The sequence below is a fragment of the Pongo pygmaeus genome, chromosome 1 (genome assembly GCF_028885625.2).
Source record: "Pongo pygmaeus isolate AG05252 chromosome 1, NHGRI_mPonPyg2-v2.0_pri, whole genome shotgun sequence".
NCBI classification, from domain to species: domain Eukaryota; kingdom Metazoa; phylum Chordata; class Mammalia; order Primates; family Hominidae; genus Pongo; species Pongo pygmaeus.
In genome coordinates, this window is record NC_072373.2 from 176,228,083 (window position 1) to 176,249,237 (window position 21,155).

General features: G+C 49.5%; 1 protein-coding gene across 7 annotated transcripts in view; it reads left to right on the forward strand.

The window, feature by feature from the left end:
* LOC129035930 (NADH-cytochrome b5 reductase-like) overlaps positions 1–17,532 on the forward strand; it is a 30,715-nt gene extending 13,183 nt beyond the window's left edge. For all 7 annotated transcript variants that reach the window (XM_054486896.2, XM_054486895.2, XM_063655499.1 and 4 more), the window contains 3 exons: positions 2,913–3,017; positions 7,852–8,055; positions 12,359–17,532. In XM_054486896.2, the coding sequence (XP_054342871.1) occupies positions 2,913–3,017; positions 7,852–8,055; positions 12,359–12,562 (513 nt within the window). In that variant the 3' untranslated portion in view covers positions 12,563–17,532. The remainder of the gene's footprint in view (positions 1–2,912; positions 3,018–7,851; positions 8,056–12,358) is intronic.
* The last annotated feature ends 3,623 nt before the right edge of the window (positions 17,533–21,155 follow it).

Genomic DNA, 21,155 nt, shown 5'->3' on the forward strand with positions numbered 1-21,155 from the left:
GAGATGAACAAAGTAAGTTGGATGCAAAACACCCTGGAGACCCAAGGAATAGGCAACAAAAATATAAGAAGTTGTGGCGGCCCAATTATGTGGAAAGAACAGTTAGGTTGAGCTACATGAAATTGCTGATATTCTAACTTTTTTGACTTAAAGAAACATCAGTTTCATGTGGGTCAACCTAATACACAGCTCTAGATCTTCATTTACCAAATGGAATCATTACAAATATTTAAGAACAGTGTTCACATCCTTAATCTATGTTATAAGACATGACTTATTATCTGTATTGCATTGATAAGTAAACTGAGTCCCCCAGAGGCCCCAAGGCCCCACAGCTAGTAAGAAGTGCTGCTAGTAGGTGAGTCCTGCCCCCTGACACCGAGACCTCAGCACTGCCTCCAGCTCCCGCCTTCCTACCTGCCGTCTGAGCCCGAGTGTTTATTCCTCCACACATAAGCTTGGATGGGATCCCTTCTTCATGGAACTGTTTGTCTGGGAGATTCCACAAATCCTCTCCAAATGGCCTGCTTCCCCAAGCTGCTTGTTGGGGTGTGTTTCTGTGGAAAGGATAAGCCTGGAGACAGTTCTTCAGGGCAGCTGGATCTCTCCCAGCTGCGAGGCTGATTTTCTCCTTCATTTACTAGAAAGCCTCTCTTTAGAGAGATGCTTAATTATCTCTAAGCCACTGGCTAGGAAGAGCCAGAAATGTCTTTGCAAATTGAGAAGGCAGGCAGGGCTTATCGTTTGACCCTCCCAAGTAGAAGGGAAGGAGAAGCTCCCATTTCTCAGACACCTTCTGGGCACCAGGTATTGCCTCTGTCTCTTTATTCTAATTATCTCATTTCAACCTCATAACCACCCTATAGAGTAGATCATACTATTCCCATTTTAAAGATGAAGAAACTGAAGCTCAGAAAGATGACATCATTTGTCTCAAGGCCCCTTGGGGTAGTATGATCCAAATGGAAGGACAAAAGTTCAGTGTCAGTTTTGTTTAACAAGTATGTATTAAACATTTATTCTGTGCCAGGCTCTGTGTGGGTATGTATTAGTCCGTTTTCATGCTGCTGATAAGGACATACCTGAGAATGGGCAATTTATGAAAGAAAGGGGTTTAAGGGACTCACAGTTCCACATGGCTGGGGAGGCCTCACAATCATGGCAGAAGGTGAAAGGCGTTATCTCACATGGCAGCAGACAAGAAGAGAGCTTGTGCAGGGAAACTCTTCTTTGTAAAACCATCAGATCTCATGAGACTTATTCACTATCACAAGAACAACATGGGAAAGACCTGCCCCCATGATTCATTTACCTCCCACTGGGTCCCTCCCACAACACATGGGAATTCAAGATGAGATTTGGATGGGGACACAGCCAAACCATATGAGGGTACTAAAGACAACATGGAAGAATCCTTCCGTTCTTCTTGGGTGCTGTCAAGGCCACAGCTGGGGTCATGCCTCCCCCTAGATAGAAAACAAAGCGTGCATGGAGACAGCCTCCAGCAAGGCAGGAGAAAAACCTCACCTTTCCTTCTAGACCCCTTCCAGTTGAACCAGGGACTTCCGTTGCCTTGTGCAGGTGGTGCCCAAGGAAGTCAGGGATGATATCAGATATGGCCATGGGTGCTTAAAAACAGGTCTGGGGACCAAAGCCCTGTCTCTCTGTTAAGCCTGGCTATAATCTTACTCCAAACACCCTTCCAGTCCTGTCTCCCAGTGCTTTGCCCTCACCCTCACCCTACCATGTTCACTTGCTATTCCCAAAATATGACCCAGATTGTCCTACCCCTGACCATACTACCCCTGATGTCCAGAGTCCTCTCTGCACCCCTGCTCCCATCCCCAGTGAATTCCATCTTGCCCATCTTTCAAGGTCCAACTCAAATGCTTCCTCCTCCAGGAAGCCATCCTTGATCCCATCCATGGAAGTGGCTGCAGCCTTCTCAGGTTTATTCCTAGTTCATTCTTCTCATGGGTATTAGATGGTCTCTACCTTGTATATGTCTGAGACTTAAGTCCCTTCTAGATTGTAAGCTCCTTAAGGGGAGAGCCTGAATCTGGATTGATTCATTCATTCATTCATTCATTCAGGTATTTATTAAGTTATTTCCATGGTTCAGGCACTGACTGCCTTCATGGAGCTTAAGATCTAGCTGTCTTGCCTGCATCCTCAACATGGTGCCTGGCACAGAGTGGACAGGCACCCAGGTAATTTAGACTCCCCTCTCCATGGAGCAATCACTCCTGTAACCTTCATTTTTCATCCAGCCAGGAGATGGTGTAGGATAATGCAGAGACTGCAGATGGGTGGCCTGAATCTAGCCCACAAATGTATTTGGTATTGGCCAGCATAGAGTTTTAAAATTTTGAATTAATTGCAGACATTTCAAAAATGGGAGATTTTAAATAAAAATATGGATTTCGTGCCTCTTTTGGAAAATCAATAGATCTGGCCAATTAGGCCCCACAAACTATGGACTGAAACCTGCAAAGTGGCTTCCCTCCTTAGAAGGAGCACTCGCTCACCAATTTATCACAGTCCCCATCACTCCCTGTTGTCTCCCTGATGCTGAGACTGTGTTAATTGCCATTAATCATCGCCCAGTTCTTCACTCATTTATGGTACCTGCATGGTCCCTGTGGGCATTTGGGTTTGGGACCTCTATGCTGAAGGCTTTAGGTCCTATGGATTCTCATCCCAGCCTCCTGTCTGCCTTCTGTGTAAGCTTCTGGGCCTCATCTGAAAATTGGGAAGGGCTATACCAACTTTGTAGGATAAGGAAGACGATTAAATGAGATAACACATGTGAAGCCCTTAGCATACAGAACGGGCTCCACATTAATGGTTAATCTGGTTTGTGTTGGCAGCATGTACCTGTCCTACTGACGTCTCCCTGTGTTTGCTTCCAGTGCTACCAGATGGGGCTGATGTCCCGGTATGTTGAGTCCTGGAGAGTAGGAGACACAGCTTTCTGGCGAGGACCTTTCGGAGATTTCTTCTATAAACCAAACCAGGTCAGTGCCAGCGCCTTAAATCTTCAGGAGATCCCTGTTGACTGTGGTTTTCATGTTTCAGCCCACAGCATCTCACTGTGCCATTCTCCCTGAGCTCAAACACAATCCCAGGTGTATCCTTGGGGTTTGGACATGGGAGAAGATGGAATAGACACTTATTTATTTATTTATTTATTTATTTATTTATTTAGAGACAGAGTTTCGCTCTTGTTGCCCACGCTGGAATGCAGTGACGCGATCTCGGCTCACCGCAACCTCCACCTCCTAGGTTCAAGTGATTCTCCTGCCTCAGCCTCCCAAGTAGCTGAGATTATAGGCATGCGCCACCATACCCAGCTAATTTTGTATTTTTAGTAGATACAGGGTTTCTCCATGTTGGTCAGGCTGGTCATGAACTTCCGACCTCAGGTGATCCACCCATCTCAGCCTCCCAAAATGCTGGGGTTGCAGGCGTGAGCCACCGCGCCCAGCCAGAATAGACACTTATAAATGAAACTGCCTGCCCAGCTCCAAAGCTACCCGGGGTGGCCATTGCTTAGAACATCAGACTCACGTACTTGGCGTTTAGGAGCCCTTATGCCCTCTGACCCTTAGACGCCTTTCCAATTTCACAGTACAGTCACATGACTAAATATGCCCCATGGCTTCCTGCTTCCCAGCTCAGATGGCTCTTCTCATCATCCTGGCATTTTTAAACCCTTCCCCGACTTTCCTAGGAAGAATTCGTAATTTCTCATCAGTTGGTGCATATCTGGAAAGCATTTTGACAGTATGTACCAAGAGTCTTCAGAGTCTTCAAATCCTTGGCCCCAGTAATTCCACTTATGGAAGTCTGTCCTGTAGAATGAATCAAAATGCTGGCTCTTTTGCGTATGTTCATTGCATCTTTATTTATAATAGCAGAAAATTGGAAACAACTGAATATCCAACATCAGGGGAACAGTTAGGTAAACCGGGCTACAGGTACTTGATAGAATAATATCCTGGATTTTAAAATTATGTTTATAAATGATGTTATATACTTATGCTGTAAGATCAAGTGACAAACACTAGGTACAAAACTGAATATACAGAAGGTTGGGAAATTAAGTTAAAATGCACAGAGAAAATATGAAAAGAAAATGCAATGAAATGTTAGCAGCTCTGGGTGGTAGAATTATGGGTGATTTTTATTTTCTTCATTATACTTTCTAAATCATTTGCAGTGAACACCTATTACTTTATAATTAGGAAAACAAAGCAAAATGAAAACAAATGGAAAAGAATGAATCATGCCTTCGTCTCCATTCTTTTTATTTAATTTTTAAATAGCTTTTGTTGGCCGGGCGCAATGGCTTATGCCTGTAATCCCAGCACTTTGGGAAGCCAAGGCGGGTGGATCACCTGAGGTCAGGAGTTCGAGACCAGCCTGACCAACATGGCAAAATCCTGTCTCTACTAAAAATACAAAAAATACTAGCCAGAAATGGTGGCACGCACCTGTAATCCCAGCCACTTGGGAGGCCGAGGCATGAGAATCATTTGAACCCAGAAGGCGGAGGTTGCAATGAGCTGAGATCATGCCACTGCACTCCGGCCTCGGTGGCAGAGAGAGACTCTGTTTCAAAAAAGAAAAGTCTTTATTGTTTTTTTTCCTTTTATAAATGCAGTACATGTTCATTATCCAAAAATCAGCAGATGGAAAGGGACAAAAAAAAAAAAAAAAAAAAGAAAAGAGAAGAAAAAACACTCACAGGCAATCTACCCAGACACACCCATCTTATGGCTTGGTGTATATCCTTCCAAATCCTCTTCCACATGAGTATATGTACAAATGCACACTGCATGCACATGTGTAGTATATATGTATAATAATATCAAGCACGTGTAGCACCTCATGCATGCCAGGCTCAGACCTTAGCACTTGCTATATGGTGATTCACGTAGTCTTCACAGCAGCTCTTAGGTGCTACAACCCCATTCTACAGATATGTGCTATGCATATGTTAATGCTCTTCCATAGTATTCTTCCAGTACTAACCATGCTTAGCCTTGCATTTTAGACCCTGCATCCCCCAGATGCTTGAGAGCAGGAAATGGAAATCGTTTGTGTTTCCTCCTTGTCTAGAGTGGATAACAGATGAACGTTGTCTTGACCGCCTTTTCTGGTGGAGCCTCCCAATGCCTTGTGGCTGCTCCTTCACATGCACAGAATACTTGAAAGGCCCTGCATTTATTTCCTACCTTCCTGCCTTCCTGCCTTCCCGTTCTCCTTCCCTCCCTCTGTTGCCCAAGCTGGAGTGCTGTCATAGCTCACTACAGCTCCACCTACTGGGCTCAAGCAATCTTGCTGCCTCAGCCTCCCAAGTAGCTGGGACTACAGGTGTGTATCACCATGCCCAGCTAAGTTTTGTATTTTTTTGTAGACACAGGATTTCACCATGTTGCCCAGGCTGGTCTCAAACTCCTTGGCTCAAGTGATCCTCCCACCTCAGCCTCCCAAAGTGCTAGGATTATAGGCATAAGCCACCGTGTCCAGCTCCTGGATTTCTTAGCTAGGGAGGCTGTAGGGCCTGATGGTGAGGAAAAAGAAATGGTGTCTCACACCTTAATACGCGGTCACTGAAATTTCAGTAAGCCTTGGTTTCACCACACGAGGATGTCTGGGAAGCTCCTGCCCTCTTCCGGGCCCTGTTTTGCTGCTCTGCAGTTGTCTTCATTACAGATGGATATTACATCAGCCCTGAGGACTGACATATTAGCATCTGTCTGTGCATTCATTCAACAAACAGACACAAGTGTTTACCCAGGGCCAGGGGACTCTGGGGACCCAGAGATGGGTCAGATGAGTCCCCTGTTCTCCAGAAGCTCACAGTCTGCTGGGGGAGTCAGACACACAGACAGGTGACAGCAGCACAGTGTGGCCAGTGTGGTTCAGAGGGACTCACAGGGAGCTGTGGAAACACAAAAAAAGGAGCCTCCCCTGCCCTGGCTTGGGAAAGGCCCTCCAAAGGATAGCCCGAGCTAGGATGGGAGGAGGCGGAGGAGCATGGCAAGCTGAAGGCCTGGAGGCTGGAGAGAGCACAGACACAGCAACAGCTGCCAAGCATGAGTCTCAGCAGCTTAGGGAGGGGGAGCAATCTAATTGGATCTGCACCAGGCAGTTTTCTTTTTTGTTCTGTTTTGTTTGAGATAGGGTCTCACTCTTGCCCAGCTGGAGTGCAGTGGCATGATCATTGTTCACTACAGCCCCAACCTCCTGGGCTCAAGCGATCCTCCTGTCTCAGTCTTGAGTAGCTGAGATTACAGGCATGAGCCACCACGCCCAGCCAACCAAGCACTTTTCTTCATCTCATTTAATCCTGGTAACAGTTCTGAGATAGGTGCTGTTATGGGGAAGTGCTTTTCTTTTTTTTACCAGTGAGGACACTGAGGCTCATATTGGTGAAAGAGCTTGCCCAGATCACATGGTTGGGGATTAATACCCAGAGGCCTAATCTGTAGAATGAGGGTGGTAAATACCCCTGCATCACTCAGGTACTAAACTTTAAGGCACTGACCTTAAAGAGGGTCACCCCTCTTTTTTTTTTTTTGAGACGGAGTCTCGCACTGTCACCTAGGCTGGAGTGCAGTGGCGTGATCTCGGCTCACTGCAAAGCTCCGCCTCCCAGGTTCACGCCATTCTCCTGCCTCAGCCTCCCGAATGTCTGGGACTACAGGCGCACCCCACCACGCCCGGCTAATTTTTTGTATTTTTAGTAGAGATGGGGTTTCACCACGTTAGCCAGGATGGCTCGATCTCCTGACCTCGTGAACCGCCTGCCTTGGCCTCCCAAGGTGCTGGGATTACAGAGGGTCACCCCTCTTTAAGAGGCCTAGAGCCCGGAAATAGATTCAGTGAGGAGGAGGTGATGGAACTGGGACCTCTTGGGGTGGGAACTCACCCTTTTTTTTTTTTTTTTTTTTTTTCTGAGATGGAGTCTTGCTCTGTTGCCCAGGCTGGAGTGCAGTGGCATGATCTCGGCTCACTGCAACCTCTGCCTCCCAGGTTCAAGCAATTCTCCTGCCTCAGCCTCCCAAGTAGCTGGGACTACAGGCGTGCACCACCATGCTTGGCTAATTTTTGTATTTTTAGTAGAGATGGAGTTTTGCCACGTTGGTCTCAAACTCCTGACCTTAAGTGGTCCACCCGCCTTGGCCTCCCGAAGTACTAGGTTTATAGGTGTGAGCCACTGCTCCTGGCTGGGAACTCACCTTTTTCAAGTGACTCTTTTGTGCCAGTGCTGTGCTACATGCTTATGCATGTTATTTCATTTAGCCTAGAGATGAGCAAGCTCAGAGGTCCAAGGTGGGCCCTTGAGATCTCTGCAGAGGTACCCTGGGGCAGAGGAAGCAGCCCAAAGAGCAGGGCTGGAATGGCGTTGGGAGTGGGCAAGGCTTTGATGGGAGCAGGTTTCAGCTCAATGTAAGTTGTAAAGACCTCCCTGGCAAAGAATTTGGCCTATAGTAGAGCAAACTGCCTTGGGAAGTAATGAGCTCCCTGACAGTAGAAGTGTGTAAGCAGAGTCCTTGTGGGGATGCTTTAGTAGGCAACCAGGCCACTTACAGGATGGGCTATACTGTTATGTTCCCTTTCAGCCCCCATATCCCATCATCTCCATTACCCAAACCTCACATGCCTTTCACAAACAAGGATGGCTTTCTGGAGGAGGTAGAGAGGGGACACAGGTGGTTGGACACCAAGGAAGGGCACTGCCGTCCGGTTGAAGGAAGCTCAAGGAAAAGCCCCATAGTAGAGGGGATAGGGTGAGACTCTCCCAACCCACCTGTCATACATACCCCTTCTGTTCCCCAGTATGGTGAGCTCCTCATGCTGGCTGCAGGCACGGGCCTGGCCCCCATGGTGCCCATCCTGCAGAGCATCACAGACAATGAGAATGACGAGACTTTTGTCACTCTGGTCGGTTGCTTCAAGACCTTTGAGAGCATCTACCTGAAAACCTTCCTCCAAGAGCAGGCCCGTTTCTGGAATGTCCGTACCTTCTTTGTACTCAGCCAGGTGAGCCCAGGGTGGTGACTTCCTTTTTTGATTGAGACTCTGCAGTCCCTTTGCACCTGTCCTGAGGACCAGCTCTAGCCTCTTTTGGCAATGGACGCTGTAGTCATAATCCCTGCCACTGGTGGAGCACCCACCTGTATGGAAGGCAGGTGTTCTCATGTTCATTATACAGATGAGGAGATGCACATTCGGTGGGTGAAGCTGCCCACCAGCTCATGCTGCTGGACAGGGCTGAGGCCAGGATTTGAGCCCAGGGCTGTCTGGTTGCTGAGCTCTGGCTCTCACCCCATGCCTTGCTGCCTCCCATCGCCTTCTGGCATCATCAGTTACATGGGCAGGGACCTGGCTGTAGAGGGAAGGGCAGGCTGCAGACCTCCCTCCAACTGATTGATGTTCCTTGAGACGGAGACCACATGTCTGCCTCAGCACTCTCTCTTCAGTGCTTAGCATAATACCAGGCACAGAACAGGGACTCCATTAGTGACTGCTGGAGTGAACTGATCTGAGTTCCCTGTGCTTGCTAGTATCCTCCCACCTCAGCCTGTCCCTCCATAGGAGGACCCCGCCGTAGCTGGCAGCGACTCTCCCTGCTGACCCCTCCTCCCTCTGACTCCACATCCCCTCTGCTCACTCAGGTAACCCTTCTGGGGCCACCCCCATAGGTTAGAGCACGGGGGATTGTCTGCCCCTCATCTCAAGCCAGGTCCTCAGCTACCTTTGGTGGCCTGCCTTTCCCTGGTTGGTAGCTTCACTTTTCCCTCCTGTGCCCTCTGGGTTGGGATTCCTGCTGGGCCCCCTGTGTTCCCTGGTGCTCAGGGTCAGCCTTCTTGCCCGGTGTTGTGGAGCACCCTTCTCATCTGGTCCCACTATAAGGCAGCTTTATGTAGTCCCTAAACACTTATTTGATCCTCAACATTGTAGCTGGGTGTGGAGGGTGAGGAAATTGGATTTCCCGTCCCAATATAAGGGTCCCTGAGCTCCTCAGGGGCTGGGTTCTGCAGGCCTGTCCATGGGGCAGAATGCTCAGTGGCATGACATTGAGAGTGTGGTGAACATTTATAGCAGCAGAAAGTGCCCAAGGAAGGAGAATGGAGCCAAAGGCTAGCGTGCAGCCCAAGGGGTGGGTGCAAGGGATGGGCCACTGTTGCCCAGCAGCATGGGCAGCCTGCCTGAGAGCCTGGACAAGGACACTGGGAGGAGGGCAGGAAGGCAGCACCTGGCAGAGGGTCCCCAAGCTGCTGGCCAGCCTTGCTTTCCCTCCTCTGTCGCCTGAGAATGTGGCAGGTGTCAGAGACACAACAGTGAAGGTGACCCACTCCCAGCCCTCCGGCTGCTCACTATCTATGGGTGACAGCCACAGAGATGGCTGAAAAGGACTCCCCTTCATTCAGCACATTCTCTGTAGCCAGCACCATTCTAAGCACTTTATTTAATTTAATCTCCACCACAATCTTATGAGGCTTATACTCCCATCATGCTCCTTGTATAGATGTGGAAACTGAGGCACAGAATGGTTAAGAACCTTGCCCAGGGTAACACAGCAGGTTAGTGGAGAGTGGAGTATGAACCCAGGAGGTCCTGCTCAAAGGCTGTGGTCTTAGTGCTCCTCGGAATAAGGCAGCACAGCACAAGGTGCTGTGAGGATGTTCAAGATGGCAGTGGTGGGCAGAGAGGCCAGGCAGGGTCAGGGATGGCTTTACCAAGCAGGTGGCATTTCAGTTAAAGTTCACCAGCAATAGAAGATTTTTAGTCCCCAGCTGGGCCAGGGTGGTGCCAGTGGCCTGGGGTTGGGCAAGCGAGTGGGCTGGCCATCAGTGGCAGGTGAAGGGGGTGACTGGTGGCTCCTGCCTGTACACACTCCCTTGACTCAGTGTGCTCCCTCCCCTGCCTGGGCCACAGCTGCAGCATCCTCAAGAGTCTCCCCGTACCAGCCACTCCCTGCTGATTTGTCCTGCATCCTGCAGTCCTAAGGGCAGATCTGACCATACCACCACCCCGTTTCTAGCCCTTTCCTGGCTCCCTACTGCTCACAGGATGAGGTCCATGCCTGGGAACTGCCTCCCTCTGTGGCCTCATCTCCTAGCCCGCCCTCCCCGTGAGCTGTGGCCTGATGTCACGGGTCTGCCCACGGTTGCAAGTGTGCTGTGCTTTTCTGGCTTCTGGGCCTTTGCTCACGCCGTCCTGCCAGCCAGGAGTGCTCTCCCTTCCTCACCTCACACCTCTGTACCCCTCACATCCCTGTGGAGGTAGAAGTCCATCCTGGAAGCTTTCCTAGAGCCCCCAGGCTGGCCTTGGTGGTTCTGCTGCCACCACCCTGGCTGCACCGTCACTGTTTGTGGGGTCCCCTATCCGTCTCACCAGCAGCCAGGCCCAGGGCATCTCAGGGTGCATGGTGGGATAGGCTGAGCTGAACCTAAGTGGTCTGAGGGAAATGAGCAGTGGAAAAGGGGAGGTGAGGCCAGTGGGCCCCAAGGCCCCATCTGGTGGGTCAGACCGTAGCGGGAGCATGGGAAATGCCAGATCATCAGAGGATCCCCCTCATCAGCACAGACTGTGAGGTGGGGCTCCAGGGGACCCTGTTTGTTTTGTTTTGAGACAGGATATCACTCTGTTGCCCATGCTGGAGTGCAGTGGTGCAATCATAACTCACTGAAGCCTCAACCTCCCTGGGCTTAGATGATCCTTCTACCTCAGTCTCCCAAGCAACTGGGACTATAGGCGCATAGCACCACCCCTAGCTAATTTTTGTATTTTTTGTAGACCAGCTTTTGTCACATTGCCCAGGCTGGTCTTGAATTCCTGGGCTCAAGCGATCCTGCCACCTCAGCCTCCCAAAGTGCTGGGATTACAGGCTTGAGCCACTGCACCTGCCTCCAGGGCCCTTTGAGTGGGCCTCAGAATAGAGGCCTCTCCTCACAGGGCCTCTCCCAGGGCTTACACCAGCACCACGGCTCTCTGGACAGTGGCTTTCCATAGTGGATACTCTCCTCACAATCATGATCCTGAGAGGTCACAGTCACTCAGCCAGGAAAGTGGCAGTGGAGCTCCACTCCCCACCAATCCTGTCTTTGTGCCTAGCCCCAGGAACTAGCAACTTGCCCTCATAGGATCTGCAGAGTGATAGCTCTGTTCTGGATTTTGTTTTTTTGTGGGCTTGTAAGATGGTTTTTTCATTTAAATTCTTCAGACTATATATAGTTGTCCCTTGGTATTCATGGGGGATTGACTCCAGGACCCCCTGCAGATAGCAAAATCTGAGGATGCTCAAGTCCTTGATATAAAATGATGTGGTATTTGCATATAATCTATGCACATCCTCCCATGTGACTTAAATTATCTCTAAATTATAATACCTAATACAATGTAAATGTTGAGTAAATAGCTCTTATACTGTATTTTTTTGTGTGTTTCTATTGCTATATTGTTATTTTTTAATGTTTTTTAAAAAGTATTTTCAATCCACAGTTGGTTGAATCCACAAATGTGGAACCCATGGATACAGAGGGCTAAGTGTATACTTAATGATTTGTATACTTTTCTACACATATGTTTTACCCCAATAAAATGTTCACTTAAAAAAATAGAAGAAATTCCTTCAAGTCACCTGGGAGTGGAGCCTTCATTTTGTGACCCTGAGGAGGAAAGCTGCAGCTAAGGCTAGAAGGGCAGAGAGAAGGATCCTGGGTCCGTGGGGTCACCGTTCAGCCTTGGAATGCGAGCTTAGCCTTTCTCAATGAAGGCATTGTGACCTGGGATCTGTGTTGTATGCAGCCAGGACCCTTGTCTCTTTTGAGCAGCTGCCATATCCCCAGTGGCTAGCTCGGTGCCTGGCACAGACTAAGCATTTGGTAAATATCTGCTAAATGAATATGTTCATTGAAACCTTAAAAGAAATGAGCAAAAGTTATGCTCCAAGGGTGATGATGATAGCTAACCTTGGAAAGATTCTGGGAAACCCACAGTCAGGGGAGAAATCATCCGTCCCACAGTGACAGGTGTGGCTGCTGGAAGGCAGCGAGAAATGGTGGGACTAGAGTTCTGGTCCTGCTGCTGCCCCCGCCTCATTGTGTGCCACGGGGAAGTCCCTCTTCCCTGTGCCTCTCCTGTCATGGGAGGGTGATAGTTCCCACAGGCTTGTTTTGGGGATAAGGAGGAAGTGCCTGGCCCACGGTGGGCCTGGATATAGGTTGGCTTCCTACACTCTCTGCCTTGGTTTCCTCATTTTGCAGAGAAGAGCTGGCTGTGTGAACACTAAGGACCCCCCACTCCCTTGTAGTCACCCATGCCTTTCTTGTCTTCCCAGGAGAGCTCCTCAGAGCAGCTTCCCTGGAGTTACCAAGAGAAAACCCGCTTTGGCCACCTGGGCCAGGACCTAATTAAAGAGCTGGTCAGCTGCTGTCGGAGAAAGCCATTCGCACTGGTCTGTGGCTCGGCTGAGTTCACCAAAGACATAGCCAGGTGCTTACTGTGCGCAGGCCTCACTGAGGACTCCTATTTCCTCTTCTAGCCCTGGCCTCCCTTCCAAAGCCTAGGCCATGGGCCTGCTACTGGGACCCAGGAAGGAGCACAGACTGGAATCAGAAGACACAGAGTCCAGGCCTGGTCCTGCTGCTCATTTGCCAGGTGACCTTGGGCAAGTGTCTTTACTGCTCAGAACCTCTACTTCTCATCTGCCCCATGAGGTTAATCACTCCTCCTGGCCTCCTACTATGTGGAAGGAGGATGGGCTGTAGGGGCCCTGAGGAGGCGAGCAACCAGCCTGGGAGTCAGGGAGGACTCCTCAGAGGAAGCCAAGTCCAGGCTGAGCCCCAGAAGGAGTAGGAGTTGGGCAGGGGAAGAGTCGGGAGGAGCTTCCCTGGCCCCTCTGATTAGAGGATCTAATGGGGGCTCCAACTGTGGCCTCAGCACCATCTCAGATTAGGGGCTCCTGAGTGTGTAGGGAAGGACATGGGAGAGGCTTAGAGCTCTTTAGAGGAGGATTCTGCCTTTCCTCCAGTGCCATGAGCCTGACACATGAAGGTCTTGGGTTCTATGACTTGACCATGTCCTGAGAGCAAGGTGGGGCCCTCGACTGTCTTTGTATTGGCCCCAAGCCTTTCTTGCTGTGAACAGCTTCATTCTCAGTCCCCTTTCCTGGCTCAAAAATCGAGCCTAGCAAAAGAAGAGGCACAGGAAGGAAACGCCCCTCCCTCCTCCTGTAGGCAGCCACTCAGCGTGTGCCTTCAGCTCGGTGCCCTGGTGACGGTTGCTATGGAGATCTAAAGATAGAGCAGGAGTCAGGAGACCTGGGTCCCTCTCCCAGCTTGTCCCACTGAGCGGCTGCCGATCCCGGTCCACCCACCCCAGGAACGCGGCACCCCCATCCCAGGAACCCAGTGCCCCTGGGCAGCGCACTGCAGTTAATGAATTCTGCCTTCCACAGCCTGGGCTCCAGCGTGCTGCACCAGCTTGGGCTAGCTACAGGCAGTCCCAGAATTGGAATATTAAGCCATGGAATCTTAGACTTAGACTTTTATAGTCATAGAAATGTACTCCTCACCGTATCAAAGCTGAAAGTTCAGGACTCTAAGAAACATACAGTGTGACAGACTTATCGTATACACGGGAAACTGAAGCCCAGTGAGACTAAATGACTTGCCCAGGGTAAAACAATCCATGGCAGAGCCAGCACTAGAAGCCTCCTAGCTTCAACCTTATTTGCCAGTTCTGCACCAGTGGTTTTCAAACTGCGCTCCACAGGAAACAAGGGTTCTTTGCATAGCAGCAGTGAAAGGACAGCTCCAGATGGATCCCCAGTCCCCTCTTCAACCAGAGCAGTTCCATTTTTATCCCATTCATATATTGGGGTTTCGAATTATTTTTATTTGTACAAAAGGATTTTCCTATCCTGCTCAAAAAAATGGCAACAAATCTCTCTGCTGTGTCACATTTAATAAATAATTGTGACACATAGCTGGGGGGTGGTGCTGGAGGTTTCAGACCGCCTCACAGGCAGAGTTCCAGGGTCAAAGAGCATGGAGTACTGTGTGTGACCTTCTCCCAGAAGCACGGGCACAAGAGCATGTTAAAGGCCCTGAAAAGACCAGTGGCAAAGAAACTTCTTTCATTTTGTTTAATCCAGAGTTTTTCAAGCTTATTTAACTATAGAACACTTTTCTATGGGTTTCGTAGCCTCTTTCTAGCACAGTATAATGAGTGGGAAAGGCCCTGACTGAGAGTCAAAGATTCTGAGCAGGAACCGTGATCTCTTCCTGCCTAGCCTGTGACTTGAGCAAGACACTTTTCCTCTCCCCAGGCCTCTGAGGTCTGCGAGTTTTCCCTCCACCCTTTCCTCTCCCTCAGTTTGCACGTCCTATTGACTCAGCTCCAAATAGGGGGGGCCTGTCAGGAGCCTGACTGTTCAGACACCAGGGAAACAACAGCACACCAGGCAGATGCAGTTATGTCCATCGGGGAACTTACAGCCTAGCAAGGAAGGCAGCAATTCAACCTGTAATTCTAAAAGTGGTGGGTGTCATGAAAAGGGAAGTGCAGGGTGCTGGGAGAGCGGATGGCAGGGGCTTTAGCCTAGTCTAGGGAGAGGCCAGGGGCACACCACTGCCAGCGGGGATAAAGGCTTCAAAAGGTTTGAAGTCACTCATATTAAGAGTGTTGTCAGACACGGTGGCTCACGCCTGTAATCCCAGCACTTTGGGAGGCTGCGGCAGGCGGATTGCCTGAGCCCAGAAGTTCGAGGCCAGCCTGGCCAACATGACAAAACCCTGTCTCTACCAAAAAAAAAAAAAAGATTAGCCTTAGCCTGGTGTGGTGGTATGCGCCTGTAGTCCCAGCTACTTTGGAGGCTGAGGTGGGAGTATTGCTTGAGCCAAGGAGTTCGAGGCTGCAATGAGCTGTGATTGGGCCACTGCACTCCAGTTTGCATGACAGAGCAAGACCCTGTCTCAAAATAATAATAATAAAATCAGAAAGAGTGTTAAGGGGGTCTCCACTTAAGGAGTAGAGAGTCCGGGGCAGTTCTCATATCTCTGTCCTTGTCTCGTTTTAGATGTATGATGCTTAGATATTAGACAAGGCTGCCCAGTGGTAACCAACCTAGAATGTGTTGGCCTCCTCTTTCCCTCACTCCGTGTAGGTTCTGTGCAGCCTGGCTGCTGGTGGGATCTCTTATCATGGGACATTGGTGAGGACCCAGCCATGCCCTTGGTGCCAAGAAGCCTAAAGGGCTCCTGTCGCCTGGAAACTTGAGAGTGCAGGGCCGGGTGCTGTGCCCCACAAGGTGCTGAGCAAGCCCAAGAAGAGTGGGGTGTGGTGTGTGAGTTCAGACCTCTTGGAGCTGTGCGGGGGGTGGTTCCCGTCAGCTGCTGTTCCTCTGATGATGCCCACTGCGTGTTGTGGGAGGCGTGGCCACCGTGTGATGTTGCAGTGGGAGAAGGGAGACTTAGGAGCTAGACATGATACGCAGGCATCAAGAGGTCAACCAGGTGTCCACAATCTGTGAGCCAGACAGAACTCTCTTCGTGCATATGCATCCCGAGCTTCAGGAAGGCAACTGCTACTAGAGGGCCTGAGGACAGATTCTTGGTAGCAGAAGCAGTGATGGCTTTAGTTCAGCCCTCACCATGTTTACCGGTGTCACTTCTGCATTCCCCTCATGGGTCTCCCAGCTCCCAGTCTCCATGCCACCTCCACGCCAAGACCAGACCAGTTTTCCCCACACACAAATCCGAGCCTGTCACTCCCCTGCTTGAAATCCTTCCCTGTCTCCCTGTGGCCTTGGGGTACGGCCTCTCTGCTCTGCCACCTCTCCAGGCTTTTTCTATGCCGCCGCCCACTCACACCCACCTCTCAGGCTCCAAACATGTTCTCTTGCGTCAGCTCATCCCTTACACTCACTGCTTCCTCTGCCTGGCCAGCCTCCCACCTTCCGATCTCCCACTCACCTTTTTTCTCTCCTCATCTTCCGAGGTCTCAGCTCAGTGTCACTTTCTCCGGGGAGCCTCGCCTGTCTCTTCCACTCCAGCTTGGTCAGTGAGCAGAGAGGCTTGTGTGCTTTTCTGTCGCTGTACCCATCAGTCTCATCTGCATGTGAGCATGAGGGCTGGCCCATTGTACCCCTAACAGGGGAGGATGCTCAGCACTTTCTGGATATCGAATACCTGAGCAATAAACAACTAATGTTCAGGAAGTGCTTTCCAGGTGGCAAAATGTGTTTCCTCTACTTTGAAGCACAGAATCTTCACCAATATACATGCTATTTTATTACCCCAATTTACTGATGAGGAAACTAAGCTTCTGAGACTTCAAGGGATTTTCCAAGGTCATGTAGGGGTACACAAGTTCCAGCATGTTGTGATTGTGGTAAAGGTTGTGTGTGACACATGAGTGCAACCAGAGATGTGTATAAAGATTGTTACTGGGCCGGGCGTGGTGGCTCAAGCCTGTAATCCCAACACTTTGGGAGGCCGAGGTGGGTGGATCACGAGGTCAAGAGATCGAGACCATCCTGGCTAACATGGTGAAACCCCCTCTCTACTAAAAATACAAAAAATTAGCCGGGCGTGGTAGGTGCCTGTAGTCCCAGCTACTTGGGAGGCTGAGGCAGGAGAATGGCGTGAACCCGGGAGGCGGAGCTTGCAGGGAGCCAAGATTGCGCCACTGCACTCCAGCCTGTGCGACAGAGCGAGACTCTGTCTCAAAAAAAAAAAAAAAAGATTGTTATTGATGGCCAGGCGCAGTGGCTCATGCCTGTTATCCCAACACTTTGGGAGGCTGAGGTGGGCGGATCACCTGAGGTCAGGAGTTCAAGACCATCCTGTCCAATGTGGTGAAACCCCATCTCTACTACAAATACAAAAATTAGCTGGGCATGGTGGTGTGCACCTGTAATCCCAGCTACTCGGGAGGCTGAGGCAGGAGAATCGCTTAAACCCAGGAGGCAGAGGTTGCAGTGATCCCAGATCACACCACTGCACCTCAGCCTGGGTGACAGAGCGAGACTCAGTCTCAAAAAAAAAAAGATTTTTATTGCTGCATTCTCTGAAAGAGCAAAGAATAAAAACTGCCTGTAGATACAGCAATTAAAGTGAACTCCATCCACATGTACCAATATAGACGAAGTCCTAAAAACATAATAACTGAGTGAAATGCACATTGTGAAAGGATAGCTACAGTAAGATACCTGTACTTGGAAACTGTAAAAACCCAAAATAATGCTAAGTGCTCAGGAAGAGACAGAGACACACCAGCTTCAAGAATAGTGGTGGCCTAGTGATAGGTGGAAGGGAATGGGATGGGGTGATGGGGCTTTTAGCCGTATCTGTATTTGTATTTTACTATAAAAATACTTGACATAAACATGACAAAATATGAACACCTGGTGAATCTGGGCAATGAGTTCCCCATTGTCTGCTATATTATTTTCTGCCTTTTTCTGTTTTTCAAATAGTTCCATAATTAAAGATTAAAAAAAAAATCAAATGTGCTTGTTCAGTGCTCTCTAGAAACTAGGGGCTTAGAAACATTCACTTTCTCTCTCCTACCTCAGAATAGACTATGCCCCTTTATCCCCCACAGACATTTTAGCCATTCACTGCAGATCATTTCTCAGCACCAACTGTGTTCCAGGCCCCATTCTAGGTGCGGGAGACACAGCAGTAAATCATATAAATCATTCCCGGTATTCATAGCTGAAGGGCTGTTCCCTCTACCTGTCCCTCTTCCTCATAAACTCACACCAGAATGACTTGCCAAGCACCACACTGTTGGCCTGTTTTTTTTCTTTTTTTTTTTTTAATGGTTTTTTCCTTTGTCAATGAAGCAGATCTAGGTTTGAGTCTCTTACTGATCCTGTGACCTATGGCAAGTAACTTGGGCTCTGTGAACCTCAGTTTGCTCATCTGTAAAATGGGAATGGTAGCACTGTCTCCTGGGGTTGTGTGAGGATGAGGAAAACATAACCCCAAACACAGCACCTGGCACAGAGTGGGTGTGAGACCCCGTTCCCCCTTCTTTCTCCCCCCCCAGCAGTGCCCGACTCATGGTTGACCTCTGAGGACAGCATTTATTTCCAGACTTTCACTATCAAGAACTCTCCTTTTTATTATTTTTCCCATGCTTTGGGAGATTTTGATCCCAAATTGCATGTTTTAAGTCATTATTAATTTATCTCCCATTTTTTATTAATCAAAGACACAGATAGCTGCCCCTCAGAGCTTCTGATCTGTACATCCAGCTGGGAGCTGCAGTGGTTGACATAATTCCAGCCAGAGGCAAAGGAGCTCAGCAGTGTGTGTGGCCCGGGTGGCCCAAGGAGGGGAAATGTAGATGCATCTTACTATGTTTCATTTTTTTAATGGACCATGAGTCATGGAAGCTGCTGGGGTTGCCCAGGTAGGTGCTGCTTTCACAGGGGGTCAATGACTGATGGGCTGGAGGTTGAACTTTGGGTGCCAGGGTCTAATGTGGGGCCCCATGTGGGCCTTATCCTGCAGGGCTCACTCCAAACAGATGTCATGCACCAGTGCCACGCAGAAGAGCATGGGTTCACATAGTGGGAGGTGGGAAAACTGTCTGCATGCAGGTCCCACAGGCTCTAGCTAGAGACCACCACATCGTCCTGCCCCTGGCTCGCAATGCTAACAGAGCAGACTAGCTTGTAATGGGGCAAGGTGACACCCTTGACCTGGTCCCAGCACTCAAAATCATGGCCAGGCGGGCACACTGGGCTGGCTGGTGGGCCTCACCAGCCAGCTTAGAAGGCAGGCGAGCCATATCAGCTCCTCTGCCCAGATGCAGGGGAACTTCACCTCCAGCCTGGCTGACCCCAAGTGAACCTGGAAGGAGAGGGAGGTGGTGGTGGTGGTGGTGGAGGAGAAGGGGTGTATTTGCAACAAGCAGAGCATTTGGCACATTAGGCTTGAAGCCTAATGTGTTGAACACAGAACCCTGAGTTGGAACATATGATTTGGAACAATGGGAGGGAAAATGGGATGTAGGCCCTGGAACACAAGAAAACAACTTTTAAACTGTAGATTGTGTGTATATGACAGAGATTAACCTAGCTTCCAAGTGGCTGAGGCTACAGACCCATGAGGCTACAGGTTGAGGCCCATGGCCCTCAGTCTCCTCCCTCTTGCTGTATCCCCAGGCCACAGGCCCATACTTGCTCCTGGAAGATGCTGATGAGCCACTGGTGACTCAGCTAGAGCTGCAACCGTGTTCTCAAGGCTGTCTGTTTCTATAAAAATGAAAATGAGTATCAAGGTAGACAGCATTTGCTGAGTGTCTACTGGGTACCAGGCTGTAAAAACGTTACTGTTTTAGGCTGGGTTTGCCCCAAAGCTGACGCTGAGCAAGGATGTGGGTGCAAGAAGTTTATGTGGAGGTGCTTCAGGGAAGCATGGTGAGGAAGTCATGGGGAAAGACAATGAAGGGCATGTGGATGGGCAGGCTACTCCTGGCAGCACCCGGAGCTCTTCCTGCTGGGACCCTGCCAAGAGACTGTGTGAAACATGCCTCAGTGATCCCACCGAGGGATGGAGAAGCTGGGGCGTTTATGCACTGACAACCAGACTCCTTATTGGCCAAGAACATGAACTCCCGGCACTTCAGCTTTCTCTGGGTGGGCCAAGTGCTTGGCAGCCAGAGAAGCCCCCAGGCAGAGACACACAGGAAGCCATCAGTGCACGTAGAAAGTTCCCGCAGTTACCTCCAGTTGGGCAGGGGGATATGGATAGCACATCAACAGTGTCTACTATGTCACTTTGCTTAATTCTCACAATCTTTAGGGATCAGCGGCTTTATTTTATAGGCAAAGAAATTGATAAGCAAGAGGTAAAGGAGCTAGTGGAGAAAGTGGTGTTCTTGTATGAGGGCAGGGCTCGATACTGTATCCCCTCCCCACCCCATGACCCCATCTAGTGTGATGTCTGGCTAGCCATAGTGTGCAGGCAGTGTCTGTTGAAGGAAGGGGTGAGCTGGTGGAAGCCGTGTGACCGTCAGCTGGTGACCACTCTTCTGTCGGCTGAAGATGCTGGTTCTTTCCTCCTGGGGCTGCTTTGCAGAGTAGAGGAGATTGTGTGAACCAAGTGGTCAGCTCAGTGCCTTGCCCACAGGGGAGTGTCAGTGAATGTTAATTCCCTTCCCCTGCTTCCCTCTAAGGGGATGATATGGTTTGGCTGTGTCCCCTTTCAAATCTTAACTTGAATTGCATCTCCCAGAATTCCCATGTGTTGTGGGAGGAACCCAGGGGGAGGTAATTGAATCATGGGGGCCAGCCTTTCCCATGCTGTTCTCATGGTAGAGAACAACTCTCACAAGATCTGATGGTTTTATCAGGGGTTTCCACGTTTGTGTCTTCCTTACTTTCTCTTGCCACCGCTATGTAAGAAGTACCTTTCACCTCCCGCCATGATTCTGAGGCCTCCCCAGCCATGTGGGACTATAAGTCCAATTAAACCTTTTCTTCCCAGTCTCAGGTATGTCTTTATCAGCAGCGTGAAAGCGGACTAATACAGTAGAATGGTACCAGTAGTGGGGCCTTGCTGAAAAGATACCCGAAAATGTGGAAGTGACTTTGGAACTGGGTAACAGGCAGAGGTTGGAACAGTTTGGAGGCCTCAGAAGAAGACAGGAAAATGTGGGAAAGTTTGGAACTTCCTAGAGATTTGTTGAATGGCTTTGCCCAAAATGCTGATAGCGATATGAACAATAAGGTCCAGCTGAGGTGGTCTCAGATAGAGATGAAGAACTTGTTGGGAACTGGAGCAAAGGTGACTCTTGTTATGTTTTAGCAAAGAGACTGGCGGCATTTTGCCCCTGCCCTAGAGATTTGTGGAACTTTGAACTTGAGTGAGATGATTTAGGGTATCTGGCAGAAGAAATTTCTAAGCAGAAAAGCTTTCAAGAGGTGACTTGGGTACTGTTAAAAGCATCCCATTATAAAAGGGAACCAGAGCAGAAAAGTTTGGAAAATTTGCACCCTGATGATGCAGTAGAAAAAACAAAATTTTTTTTTGAAATGGTGTCTTGCTCTGTTGCCCAGGCTGGAGTGCAGTGGCGCAATCTAGGCTTACTGCAACCTCCACCTCTTGGGTTCAAGC